The sequence below is a fragment of the Odocoileus virginianus genome, chromosome 15 (assembly GCF_023699985.2).
Source record: "Odocoileus virginianus isolate 20LAN1187 ecotype Illinois chromosome 15, Ovbor_1.2, whole genome shotgun sequence".
In the NCBI taxonomy this organism is placed as follows: Eukaryota; Metazoa; Chordata; class Mammalia; order Artiodactyla; family Cervidae; genus Odocoileus; species Odocoileus virginianus.
The window spans coordinates 42,327,100-42,342,299 of record NC_069688.1 but is presented as its reverse complement, the minus strand read 5'-3'; the positions used below and the strand labels follow the sequence as shown (position 1 = coordinate 42,342,299).

The following is a 15,200-nucleotide window of genomic DNA, read 5'->3' as shown; positions in this document are numbered from 1 at the left end:
TCTCCATATACTTTTTTAGACATTATTGTTTGGACACTTGAGTTGTTTCCAATTTGCAGCTAGTATAATTAGTGTCGTCATGGTTTTGGTTACAAGTCAGCATACCAGTTTCATTGAAGGAGGAGAAAGGGGAGTAATTGGTAAGGAAACAATGAGGGTTCTCGGGGGTGCTGTTAACATTTATTCTCGAGTAGTGGTACCATATGTGTGTCCACTTTGTGGTAATTCATTGAATGCTCCATTTATGATCTGTGAATATATAATTCTCTTTTACACTTTATTTGAAGTTTTTATTTATATTACTAAGGAAACAGTTGTGCAAACAGATGAAGAAAGAAGGCCAAAGATTCTGGCAACTACTCTATAATGCCAATATTCACGTGAAAAATAAATGGTTACCTTCATTTGTATCACAGAAAAGCATATTAAAAGAAAAAGGTGTGTTTTATACTTTTTGTCACTAGTACCCATTGTTGGTGAGAAGCAAGGGAAAATGTCTGCTATTAGTAAATACGTAAACAGGCAGCACTTTCCCAGAAGACCATTTGGCAATATATACGAAAAAGTCTTTGAACTATGCATTATGCTTGCATCTCGATTATATCTCAATAAAGCTGGAAAAATGTGCTATGTTTAAAAGTTTATCTTATGAAAATAAATCAGAAAAATGCATAAAACTACATATGTGTGTATAAGCAAAAGAATTTATATATAAGGAAATTCTTCATATAACTGCTTATGATGGTAAAAACTGAAAGCAAATTTTCAGTAGATAATTAGCTAGATATATTATGGTTATCTATTCAGTAGAAAATATGCACTCATATTTAGTGACAAGGGAAAATGTTCATAACACATCAAGTAAAAACAAATTACAAGACAGGATGAAACATTTGTAAGGAAAGAAAGACATAAACATGCACAGAAACAAAATGTCAAGAAAAGAAGCCAGAATATTAGTCAGCCATAGAAAAGAACAAAATAACGCCACTTGCAGTGACATGGATGGATCTAGAGATTGTCACACTGACTGATGTCAGACTTAGGAAGACAAATGTCATATGATGTGGCTTATATGTGGAAGCAGAAAAGGGTACAAGTGAAGTTAGTTACAAACCAGAAGTAGTCACAGATGTAGAGAACAAATTCAGGGTTGCCAGGGGATAAGTAGGGGGAGGAATAAATAGGGAGATTAGGATTGACATATACACACTCCTATAGATAAAATAGGTAACTAACAAGAACCTACTAATAGCACAGGACACTCTTCTCAAAACTGTAATGGCCTATATATGGCAAAAGAATCTAACAAAAAAGAATGGAGTGTATCATCCTCTGTATAAAATATAAATAACATGCAACATATGCCAAGTACCTCTGAAAAAGCCAATATTACTAAGAACAAACCGTGGTCATCTGAAGTCATATACTAAGAATTAAGAAATAATCTTCCACTTTCACTTTGCTTCAGAGGAGCCTTGTTCATAAGCACTTTCTGCTTGTACCAAATAAGTAATGATTTCTAGGTCAGTAAATTGCAACATTGATTGCATTCACTTACAATAAGTATAACCATGGCAAATTCATTTTCACATGGAGATTCTCTTTCTAAGCCTGATTTACAGTCACTGCTCTCCTCGCCATTTCTGAGAAAAGGGATCACCTTAGCCCAAATGTCTGTGTTAGCCCCTGTCTCAGAGTGTCTCTTTAAGGAAGACTCTGTTGGTAGGCTGAGATATGGTTGAATGACTACCCATCCCAGTTTGCCCGAGACAGTCCTGGTTGACACCCCATGTCCCTGCAGAGTTGTTAAGAGCAGTTGTTAAGCTGCTTTCAGTCCCCAATGTCCCAGATGGAGTAAAACATCAGTGGTCACCCTCCTGTCCATACACAGTGTATAGAATGCTAAGCATAGAACTTGGAATAAATGCCGAGCCATCTGAACTCTTGTCTCATCTTCCCTCTGCACTGTTAGTCTAGAATAAACACCCACACAGACCAGTCATTGGCTCAAATCTCCACCGCCACCACATAGGTGGTCTAAAGCAATCTGAACAGGAATCCACTTCAAGTTGGCCCCATCCTCCTATGGGTGGTTCAAAAACTATGAGAATACACATTATTAGCTACCTCAAATCATACACTTTAAGGATAAGGCACATATTTGAAAAATTTGATCAATGTATAGATACTTTGGGGGAGCTGTGTCTGTCTAGTTATCAACCCAAATAATTCTATAAAATGGAAGTATCAATACATGCAAAGTTCCTGAAAGACTATATATTTCTATCTGTGCTAATGGCAAAACTATTCACCCAGTCACCTCAACCAGAAACCCTATGATCAAATTTGATTCTGTCTTCACTCTGAAATTAGTTACTTACTAAGTCTCATTGATTCTAAATCTCTGAAATTCACTACCCACAAACTTTTCATCAGAACAAGATTTCTCATCTGCAATTGTTACAGTAGCCTTCGCCAACTCATTCCTGCACTTCCTCAAGAATTATCTTAAATAAAGCAATTGCTTTAGTTCACAGCCACTCAAAACCCTCAGATAACATCCAGACTTCTTAACGTGGCACTCAAGACCTTTATTGTTTGCACTCAAACCTCCCTCTTCATCCTCAATTCCAACCATTCCTCACACAAAGCACATACTACTCAGTGGTTCTCCTCCAGGGATGGTACTGCTCTCCTAGGAGGCGTTGGGAAATGTCTGGGGATAACTTTTATTGTTGTGGTGATTTGGGGGAATGAAGATTATTTAAGGAGCAGAGACTAAGAATGCTCAGTGACCAGCAGTGCGGGACTTGTGCCTTGTCAAGATGCCAACAGTACCACAAATGAGACCTCTCATTGCCCAAACACATTATGTTTTTAAACACGTTGTTTCTTCCTCCCAGATTCTATTTAATCTTCCTCTATTAGTTGTGCCTCCTTCCAAAATAACATTGTCCTTGGATGATAAAACTCAAACACTCTTCTTACCTAAAGACCTCAGCTGATTTAATAGTCATGCACCATGTGTTAGAGGTAATTAAGTCACTCCCATAACACACTGGTTGCCTGCTGATCCAGTGCTTAGTACATTGAATTATGATTAAACTTCTTACCCATCTGTCATTTCACTCCATGTTCCCCTTCTCCTTACCCATTCTATCCTCTAAAATTTGCGCTCCTTAAAAAAAAGGGATGTTCCTTTGTTATTGCATTTTTTTAAACTCCAATTTCTACCATTTACCTAGAAGTTGAGAATCATGCTATAATGATAAATGATTTGGGGATTAAAAAATTGTACTTACATTCCTGTCCATAGAGTGACATCCCCTAATGATCTTTTTGCTTGTAATTCCTAAACTTAGAATACTTTGAAGTAAACTAAATATTTTCATGACATCTTTTATCAGTAATGGTGCTTTAAATTAATGTATTAAATTACAGATTTAGACTAATTCAGGTATTACAAACTTAAGTATAAGAGGAAAAAGAAGCTGCAGACACTGAGGTAAAATTCAAGAGGATGTTCCCAATATAAAGGTATTTAAAGTCTTTTATTTTTTGATAAGTGCTAAGCAAATATGTCTTACAAAGATCTGCCTACCATGTTTGTTTCCAAGATACATGTTATGAAAAAGTACTTAGGTAATCTTAAAGTATGTGTACAATATTCATTGTTTAGTCACTGAGTCATGTCCAACTCTTTTGTGACCCCATGAACAGTAGCCTGCCAGGCTCCTCTGTCCATGGAATTTTCCAGGCAAGAATACTGGAGTGGGTTGCCATTCCCTTCTCCAGCGAATCTTCCCAACCCAGGGATCTAACTCATGTCTCCTGCTTTGCCAAGTGGATTCTCTACCACTGAGCCACCAGGGAAGCCCCATGGACAATACATTTCTATATGAAAGATAAAGTGTTCTTTCCCACCCCACTCATTTTTTTAAAGTTTAAGCTTAAACTATTTCTGTAGTATATTAAAAACATACTTAATCGAAGTTTTCAACTTTTAACTCCCCCTAAGTTGCATAAGCAGTAAAATAGGGTGGACAAAAGTCAACTGCTTACTTGCACATCTGTTCATATCTGGGGCTCGGTGTCCATAGTATCCGGATGGGCAGGAATGCAGACATTCTCCATACTGGCGCATGCCTTCTCTTCGAAGAAAGAAGAATAACTTCTGTTGACATCGGCTGCACCCATTGTCCTTTGAACAAGACAAGCAACCCTTGCAAATGGGATTTGATACATAACTAGCTGTAAAAGAAGAAAGAATGCATACTTAAATATGAATGTGGTCAGACTTCTGGTCAGCACAACATGCTGAAAAGACAAGTGTCTCCTTTCCTTCTGCTCTAATCATACAGAAATGCTAAGCAAAAGAACCCTTGCCATTTAAAACAAACAAAAAGCTTAAAGCACAACCAAACTTAGCAGCAATGAGGAAACCCAGAGGCAGACTTGAGGCTGAAAACTCAAACTAAATGGCTGGAGATGCTGAAGCAGACAGAGGCAGATCTCATGGCAGAGTCCTGAGTCCAGACCAAGAAAACATGCATGGCAAATCACATTGCTGTAGACATGAAACTAACAGTATTGTGAGTCAACTATACTTCAATATAAATAAATAAAGAAGTATGCATGTAAAGAGTTAACATTTGCTCTGTGTAGACTGGAGTCATGAAGGCTGTTTGTCAACGAAACAAGTATTAGAAGCCCCAACTCCAACTGGCCAGAGAAAACATTTCCAACCCTGGATTAGGGGGCATACAGGAGGAGAGAAAAATATAGCCCATGAGAAATAACTACACCAAATCTACGAGACATCCAAGTGTGGGATCAAAGTTCAGATCATCAATGTAGTATGGGGTTTCTAAGTCAAGAGATTAGATCCAGGAAAATCCACAAAGGAAAAAAAAAAAAGTATGAAATGACAAATGACCCTACAGAAATTTTCTACAACCCTGACATGTGGGACTTTCAAGGAAAACCACCTTAATAGCAAAATGAACAAATCACATGTGCAAGCAAACCCCAGGAGAAACATCAGTCTGAGTAAGAGATTTTATACCTAAAGAATAAAAAAGACCAATATGAAAATAATCTTAAAGTGAGTATCTTTAGAGTATTGGAAGGGATGGAATGACTGGAAATCACGCAGGAAGAAACAGTATCATAAAATATGCAAATGAGAAAGAAATTAAAACTCTAAACGTGAAAAAAATTTCATGGACAAGTTGAATGGTAGACTGGGAGAGGAACTTAGCTAAAAAATAGGTTTAAAGAACTGTACCACAAAAGGTAAGAAACATGTAAGAAAAAAATAGCATCTGAAATATATAAACCTCATGAAGTTCACTACAGTTAGTGACAAAAAGGGTAATTAAAAGAAAACATTCTGTTTCTAGTCCTGGTATAAAATTCAAAAAGGATACAACCTGAAATCCCAGTATAATTTCTAAAATATGAAAAATTCATGTAACTTTTAGTTATCCTTATACCAAGCAAGGTCATAAATACAGCAAGATAAATATGGCCACACTGACTTCATCTTACTGAGTTAACCCACAAAAATCTTAAGAAGGAATAGAAAATTCATCAATTATTGAAACTTTTCACATTGAGACTACAATCCTATTTGCCCTACAATAATCTTTATTGAATAAGAAATAAACAGTATTCAGATTAGCAGCAATACAATGAAATACACTGTATACCACACCTGTCCTTTACTTAAAATGATTCAGTACCTAATATATTTACTGCTACCTGGAGCAGTTCTTCCTAGGTTTCAGTTCCACAAACACTCTCTTCCCACTTCTCCTGGGTTCCCTGATTATTCTTACAGTCTCTCCTCCAGAGAGATCCCCCAAACAAGAGCTTAACCTAACATTTCAGAGAAGGAGCCAAAAAAGAACTAAGGTACTCAGGATCAGAAACCAAGGCCAAGATAACCATTTGAATTGGCCATTGAGATCTGCTTCTTACCACCTATTCTAGGACTTTGTTCTATCAACTGTTCAACTGCTTTAATCTACATAGTGAATCTACTTTATGGACTTTTTCTTGCTTGCAAGCCTATCTATGCTTCCCAACTAATTTCTTATTTACCACTTATTTTCTTTAACCTGCAACTGTGGAGCAAAAAAAAAGAATCAAATCAAGTGGAAAATCACCTCCTAGAATTCCTAATAAAATCATAACAAACTTTCCAGATACCACTTTATATATGAACACTTATACAACATTTATAATATGTAACTGGGATTTTTCATAACTGTGATCAGACTTTACATGAAGTATGATAACTTGCTCAAATTTCATCAGGTCGTGAGCATCCTCTCCTACCAACGAACCAGACCAATATCACTCATGTTTCTTGGGAGTGTCAGTTTTATCTGTAGCCTCTACCTACCAACCAGAGAAGACAATGGCACCCCACTCCAGTACTCTTGCCTGGAAAATCCCATAGATGGAGGAGCCTGGTAGGCTGCAGTCCATGGGGTCTCGAAGAGTCGGACACAACTGAGAGACTTCACTTTCACTTTTCACTTTCCTTCACTGGAGAAGGAAATGGCAACCCACTCCAGTGTTCTTGCCTGGAGAATCCCAGGGATAGCGGAGCCTGGTGGGCTGCCATCTATGGGATCACACAGAGTCAGACACGACTGAAGCGACTTAGCAGCAGCAGCAGCTACCTACCAACACCATCCATTTAATTATGCCCAACATTGTTTTTATGAAGACCACAACCAGTTTTTAGAGCCTCAATTCAAGACCTCAGTTTCAGTCTCTGGTCCTCCCAACTCCTGTGGCTGGGTCATTAATAAAAGTTTTCTTCCTCTTCTAGCTCCCATGATAATGTCTTCTGAAGATGTAATCTGAACCCTTATTCTTGTGATTTCCACTAATCTTGTTACAGGTCAGGCCCTTGCTACCTCTATATTCTCATCATAAGGTTTCTGTTATGCCTTACTCCCATGAAATAATTACGATTTATAAAGCGTTTTCACATAGCTGACTGGAAATTAAAAGTGAAAGTGAATGTATTAGTTGCTCAGTCGTGTCTGACTCTTTGACACCCCATGGACTGTATGTAGCCCGCCAGTCTCTTCTATCCATGGAATTCTCCAGGCAAGAATACTGAAATGGGTAGCCTTTCCCTTCTCCAGGGAATCTTCCCAATCCAGGGATCAAACCCGGGTCTCCTGTCTTGCAGATGGATTCTTTACCATCTGAGCCATCAGTGAAGCCCCTGGAAATAAGCCTAGACTATTTGCAATGTTTCCAGATGCCTCTGAAGAGGTTTTATTCTAAGATTTTGTTCTTATTGTTCAGAGTAGGGTGTAAGGAATGAGTATATAAGTTTCAAAAACTGGGACACAGACAAACTTCCATGTAAGGAGGAGGTAAAGACAGAGTAGGGTGGGCAGGGTGCAGAACATGAGTGAAGCGAGCAGAATCAGAAAGACTCGGCAGCGCTATGATGGATGAAATGGCTTTGGCAGAGGAAGTGGTGACCGGGGAGAATCCAACTCATTTTAATTTTCAGGGCTGTCTAAGAACATAACCCACCTTAAGCAGAAAGACCCTTATGGCATGATATTTGGAGATGTAATTTATGACTCTTGTGGGGAAAACCAAAAAAAAAAAGCCTTTAAGTAGGAACAACCAGGAGACCAAGGCAAAGACAGGAGCCGCTGGCTGGAGCCCAGCAACAGGCAGCCCCGCACTGCAGAACCCTCTGCAGTAGCTCACCGCTGCCTTTTGCTCTGCAGCTTAACTTCAAATATGAAAAGGTAATATCAAGGTTATCCAAATCCCAAACTTAGCTTCATAAGTAAAAAGAGAACTTGGAAGATTTACATATGTAGCAAAATAGTTCAAGGAGAAGGTTTTCTGGACCACAGTCATCACAAAGTAAAAGTGAAGCTATACTTACTTTAAGTTCAAAAGTTAAACCCAGAGCTATCACTATAAATCACACTCCATAGTCAGAAGGATGGAGAAAAGAGAATTACAGAGCTAAGAGAATCATTATAAATTAAAGGCTTTTTGTTTTGTTTTGTTTTTATGTATCAGAAGTCAACTTTCATCTTGACCACAAAGATTGCAGAGTCAACAAACTTTACTCCACACTTTTTAAAAGGTATTCTTAAAATCAGTAAATGCACTGCTTTATTTACTTGAACTTTAACTGACAATGAAAATGAAGTAGGGAATACTTACCTGAGTCCATATCTTAGATATCTTTATAACCCTACATAAGAGGAACCCTCTTAAAACAAAAGTGATATGAGCCACACCCAGCCTTAAGTGCTCTCTCTTCCCTTGCCCCAACCTTCAGCAGTGCTCCTCAAAGCTGAAGGATAAGAACGCATGCAATTTTTGCAGTTTGAAGCTTCATGGCCCAAACCTCAAACAAATTTTTTGGTTTAATTAACCACTGTCCAGTGTCAACTATCCTGGTCTCCTCTATGTTATAAATCAGCAGCTAAATTCAACAAGAACTTCTTCATCCATCATATGGTGACTACACCAATCTCTGGGCTTCCCTAATAGCTCAGATGGTAAGGCATCTGCCTGCAATGCAGGAGGCCTGGGTTCAATCCCTGGGTTGGTAAGATCCCCTGGAGGAGGATGTGGCAACCCACTCCAGTACTCTTGCCTGGAGAATTCCATGGACAGAGGAGCCTGGCAGGCTATAGTCCATGGGGTCGCAAAGAGTCAGACATGACTGAGCGACTAAGACACACACACCAGTCTCTATATATCTAAAGCTAAGCAAAAATTAGACCTTTAAACATGACTAGAGTAATTTATTTTGTCAGGATCTTAATAAGTCAAATGGTTCAGCCTATTTCTATGAGATTTAATTCAAGTGTGCAGGTGAATAAACAGATCTTAATTCCCAGCTTTGAAGACCATGTTTATTTGCTCTCCCCGTAAGCTTCAACTTTTCCAACCCTGAAGCCTGCTGAGATCCAGGGCCTCATCATTCCAACCAAAACACGTTTCTAAATCTAGACCCACCCCAAATTCTAAGGATGAAATATATCACATAAAACATTAAAACTCCTCTAAAAGGTGTTAGACAGTGGTATTAACACAAATCCACATATATTTCCTTGACAGGAAAAGGAATATATGGGTACAGAAAACAAAAATCATGAGGCAGAAACCAGGTACCAATTCCTTATATCACTAATAAGTACACAAGGAGAAAAAAACAGCTTAAGTAAAACTCTTTACTCTTAATTCTAATCACCTGATTTGTATTCGTCTTAAATTGCAAAGTTTGGTTTTTTAGGAACCCTGATATTTTAAGTTTGGTCCTTTGTTAAATCAAACCCAGTTATGCACATTTTATCCCATAGAACATTTTATGTAGGTGCTGAATGCCCATCTGTTTCTAATATACTCCTAATACTTCTTAAAAGTGTTCCCCTGTTTCTGTTGTAAGCCCTGCCAAACAAGAAGAAATCTAAATTCTTACTAGCTGAAGGCATCCATTTCTGACAAAGGGTACAGATTTCTAATTCTGAAAATAATGAGACTGAACAATGGGCTGTTAGCATCTTAGCCTCATTCCATATTTTCAAATTAAATAATGTTACAAGTTCAACAGCTTTTCAAAAAAATGAACATTTATTATTAACTTCATTGATCCATCCTATCACAAAATTGCTAATATTTATCTCCACCCAATTCAAAGTTCAAGATACATATTTGGAAACAAAAACCCTATCTCTGGCACCAGTAATAGAGAACTTGCCTGTCAGATCCTATACAAATCAAGTTGGGCATAGACCTTTCCACTAGAACTTGGCATCACTGAGATAAAAAATCCTGTAATCATGTATACTACCAAGCTCAAACTTGACTAAGCCATCAAGGTCATGAATGAACAAGCCATGCAAAATTTGACCAAAATGAGAAATACCTATCTTTCAGAGTACTGTATTTTACATTAAATTTTAAATGTTGATAAAAATGAAATATGTAATCTGATCTTTGATGAAAAGACAACAGATTTTAACATGCTAGATATTCACCATTATAATCATGCCTTAGAAAACAGATGTTAAAATGAACAATTTTAATAAAGCTCTGACAGAAGTAAGTTTCTAAATGTCTGCTAAAGTTTTAGAGGAGCTAAAATAACATGAATTTAGTCTAGAAAAAAAAAATGAGAAGGGCAAACTTGTGTCAACAATTCAAAAGTTTCATAACCTGTAGAATTGAAACACACATTCTCAGAATCATTTTTTATCTTTTCTTATAAGTCCTTCAATAGATAACAATATTTTTAGGAAAAATGCTTATGAAACTTTTAACTTCTACAAGAAGTATTAGCTTTGAGAAACCCATATCCATTGGATGTCTGAAAATGTTATTAGTTGATAATTAATAATATCATTGTTCATCCACCTAAAACATGTCAATTAGGAATGAAAGCCTGGATATATCCCTAACTTCAGACGTATTCCATAGGAAAACAATACTTCTAAAATTTTATAAGCCTCCCAAAATATTGAAATCATCTCTGAAAGTGATGACTTCCCTAAGGACTGCCCTGGTGGTTCAGGCAGTAAAGTGTCTGCCTACAATGCGGGAGACCCGGGTTCAATGCCTGGGTCGGGAAGATCTCCTGGAAAAGGAAATGACAACCCATTCCAGTACTCTTGCCTGAAAAATCCCATGAACAGAGAAACCTGGTAGGCTACAGTTCATGGGGTCATAGAGTCAGACAGGACGGAGCGACTTTATACTTTCACTTTCTGAAAGTGAAAGTCACTCAGTCATGTCTGACTCTTCACGATCTCATGGACTATAGCCTGCCAGGCTCCTCTGTCCATGGAATTCTCCAGGCCAGAACACTGGAGTAGGTAGCCATTCCTTTCTCCAGGGGATCTTCCCAACCCAGGTCTCTCACATTGCAGGCGGATTCTTTACCATCTGAGCCACCCAGAGAAGCCCAAGAATACTGGAGTGGGTAGCCTTATCCCTTCTTTAAAGGATCTTCCTGGTCCAGGAATTGAACCAGGATCTCCTACATTGCAGGCAGATTCTTTACCAACTTAGATACCAGGTAATATTCCTAATGACATCAGGATTAAAGGAATTTAATTAGATGATTTTTCTGCTCCTACCAAAGTATGTACCTTACTGTACAGAAACTCAAATCTACTAGAAGATTTTAAAATACGGAGGGAGAAAGTTAAGTAGAGTTACAGATTTATTTTAACACGTGAAGTGCTAATATCATCACAAAAAATGAGGAAAAGGACCACAGCTGTAAGCTCCTAATTCCTTTCGAGTGCTAACACCACACAAGTCATAATCCTCATAGATTGGCACCTCAGAAATACATTTACAACCAAGATTAGCCATGGCTGTTGTGTGGTTAACCAGATGGGATATTTTTTAAAAAACACATCACAAGGAAGCAGAAAGCTTGTATGAGGCATGTGTCATGCATGCTTCAAGGCTGAATTAACTAAGATGTCCCAGGGAAACCCAAAATACTCAGAAGGTAGGTCTAAGAAAGATGATAAACTAAGATATGGTTGCAAAATAAATGTGGATGGAATCTTACATCGGTTTGTTTGAGGGCACAATGGACCTATTCAGAACACAATAAACACATTCTCCTTCTAATTTACCAAATCATCATTAATATTCAAGGCAGTCTGCCAAAACTGGAGGAAATTGAAAGATTGTATCAAAGCAGTCACTGCAATCATCAGGAAAAATTACTTTGGTTCAACACATTTTACCTTGAGACAAAGCAGTATCCTTTCAACATAGTTCACCCCAAATGTAAGCAGCTGAAGCAGATGCAGGTTACACATCTGCTGATGTAAGCCACAGATTTCCCAAAAGAGCTTCTGAATGCACATGTTACATTGCAATGCAAGGTACCTAAATGTTTGGTTTTTTTTTTTTTTTTTAATCAGCACTCATCAGGTCCTGATCCTGAGAGTTTGACACTATTGAGTTCTAGAAGCTCAAGGAAGGTTGAAACGAGCACTCTGATGTGCCAGTTCTATGCACTCATCAACTAACCATCAAGTAGAACGTAAGAATTTGAATGAATTAAATGAGACCCAGAAACATTTTTCCAAAAAACAGTCATTAACACCCAACATCAAGTAAAAAGACCCAAGCAAAGAAGAAAGTAGCTATGTATAGATGTTAATTAAAAATTAAAATCATGAGCTCTCAAGTAAGCATATACAATTCCGCAAAGAGTGAAGTATTTCTCATAATGAACACTCACTGTTGAAGTCTTGACTTTAAGAATTATTCCTCTTCCCCTCACTCCCACCACAAACTTTGACACAAAAATATTAATGCATATTCCCAGGCTAAATGTTAACTGACAGGTAATGGGGAAAAATGTACAATTAAGGATCTGAACATGCTCATCCCCAAACTAAACTATTAACACAGGCAAAGGCATAAGCTCTTCAGTTTCTACAATGGCTAAGGCAATTAACATTCATTAGTTGATGAAGTCAGAGAACAATATCAGATGATTTGAGATTGCTCATTTGCCCAAAGTTATATGATGTTTTGAAACAAAGGAAGACATATCTTACATTGTATAAAATAAGCCACCAGCTTGAATCTGGGACAGAGAAAAAAAAATTTACTCCATCAAACTGTTCTAATGCCAGAAGATATGTAAGCTTAAAGTTAGAATGTGTGGGATCCTCTGAGTCGTGCCTAGAAACTGCTGTGTAGTATAGATTACTCACGTCAAGGGTTGGCTGGGACTTTCTCAACATACTTAAAAGATCCTGTGGAAATGTTAACAGAATGTTGGTGCTAATGGTAACTCAAACATGCGCAGATCTAAATATATACATTTATGAAGATTGTGAAACCACCACTTTCACATGAGTCCAAGTTTATACAAGGAGATAATCCAATTATTTAAATAGAAAAAAAAAACAAACTGCTCATAAACAGAGCTGGGCTTTTATTCCATAAAGTACTTAAATACTTCTTACACTAACAGTATTTCAGAATAAGTTCTGCATACTTCCTGAGTACTGTAAGCTAAGTGCCATAGTGTCTGACCTACCCAATTGCCTATAGGAAAAAACCCCCCATGTATCCAAAGATTAACTTGGTTTTTTAAAAGGGGAAACAGGGTATGATAGAATTCTCACTGTGTACAAATTATTCAACTGTCTCTCATGTACCACGTGCTTCCTAGAACAGAAACTGACTCCTGCTTATTTCACTATTTTAATTTTAACACAATAAATGGAAAGTCAACTGGATAACTTATTTGGTGTCATAAACACAGCCCTCAAGAACCACCAGTGTCATAACTAACCAGATTAAAGAATCCATGTGTTTTAGATGTGGATTATACCACTGTGTTTTAAAACTGTGAATGAATACTGTTAGCTACACTGTCCTAGAGAAAGCTCTCTTCAAATGAAGATAATAACAAAAAAAAAAATTTTAATTGTCTTAATGAAAAACACACTAGCAAGCCCTTAGGGCTGACAAACATGATTGTGTAACAAGTATTCAGGAATACACTATGATGCAAAAATAAAAAGTAAAAGCTTTATTGCACTCAATCTAGGTCACTGTGGGTGAAATATCACATAAACAATGAAAATTAGAAAGATTCACTATTAAATCTTCAGACCTACACAGGGTTTAGTTCTCAGTAATTTTTAAATAAATCACCTGCATTTAACATTTATCAAAGTTCATTTTAACATGCTTTGTCAGTTTGCTAAGTTTATAGCAATCAATACCTTAGTTTGAAATCTAGCTACTTAATCGTTCTTGTTCTAAGAAGTTATGTGTATTCAGAACAAGAAGAAATGAAAACGAGGAAAATCAATATGGGAGGAGAAGAAAATGAACACAGAAGAACACGCTATGTGACAAATTGCAGGCTATATGCTTTCATCATTTTTGAAAGTAGTGCTTATTACTCATAATTTCTGTTTATCAAAAGTGAATAAACAGATCAGAGAGTTTAAGAAACCTTTCCAAGATCATACACTTTGTTAGTGACAAATTTAAATCCAGCTCTGACCTCTGATTTCAAAAGCCAGGCTTTTAATTTCCTCATTAAAAGATATATGTACAGCACCTAGGGAAAAAATGCATTGTACCAAGATTAAAACTGTGAGAACTTTCTTTCAAATTAGGCTGTACCCTTGTAATTTGCTCACTGCCCTGTGCTCTCTTTTTAGCTACAAGGAAATAATCAAGCATCCTTTTGATGATTAGTCACTAAGAGTACTAAGCTAATTCTTTCCTAACATAACTAGGACTATACTAAGTCCCATAAATCAACAAAATTAGGATGTCATCCCCAAGAACACTTCAGAGTCAAACTGCTGATATAGCAAGCAGGATAATAGGGGAAACTGAGTTACAGGTTTCTTCTGGCAGAAGTTAAAGAGAAATCCTCAAAATTATAAATGGAAAGTCTTTTAACGGTTTGGGCATACAGCAAAAGGCCAGCACTTTTAAAACTGGAATCTCCAATTGACAAGTTCAAAAAAACATCACCCCCACACCATGCAATTTCCTGCAAATGGGCCACTCTCCTCACTGTCTTTGAAGACAAATCCTGCCCTGGACAAAGAGCCTTTGATGTAACACAGCAAGTGTACCTATGTAATTAGAAGGCTCTGTGTGCCATCAAATGAGTGAAACTAGACTTTAAAGATGCACTACAGTGAAGAGGTATGGACTGACAGACTGATACAGAGTTCAAGAGCCGTTTGCCTCTGCTCCCCAACCATAGTTCTCCTTCACTCCTCCAAGCCTAAGAAGATAAAAGCAAATTGCATATGCGATGCTGGAAAACTGTAAATCATAGTTGGTCACTCTCAGAAAGTGGCAAAACTACATGTGTGCATGTTTACAGACACGAGCTCACTCAGTCGTGTCCAACTCCTCGAGACCCCAGAGACTGTAGCCTACCAGGCTCCTCTGTCCATGGAATTTTCCAGGCAAAAATACTGGAGTGGGCTGCCCTTTCCTTCTCCAGGGTATCTTCCTGACCCAGGGATTGAACCTGTGTCTCTGGCATCTCCTTCATTGACAGGCAGATTCTTTACCACTAGCGCCACCTGGGAAGCCCATTTGCAAATACAGCTTTGTATATAGAGACCTACATTTATGCCTGTATATATAAATATATTCATATACTG

General features: G+C 37.6%; 1 protein-coding gene across 2 annotated transcripts in view; it reads right to left on the bottom strand.

Annotated features, from left to right (window-relative positions):
• The window catches only part of RSPO2 (R-spondin 2), a 162,447-nt gene that overhangs the window by 77,465 nt on the left and 69,782 nt on the right, over window positions 1-15,200 (bottom strand). Inside the window, exon 3 of one of the 2 annotated variants that reach the window (XM_070477246.1) lies at window positions 4,066-4,254. The exons of the other annotated variant lie outside the window; for it this stretch is intronic. Within the exon in view, the coding sequence (XP_070333347.1) occupies window positions 4,066-4,254 (189 nt within the window). The remainder of the gene's footprint in view (window positions 1-4,065; window positions 4,255-15,200) is intronic. 2 annotated transcript variants of the gene reach the window in all.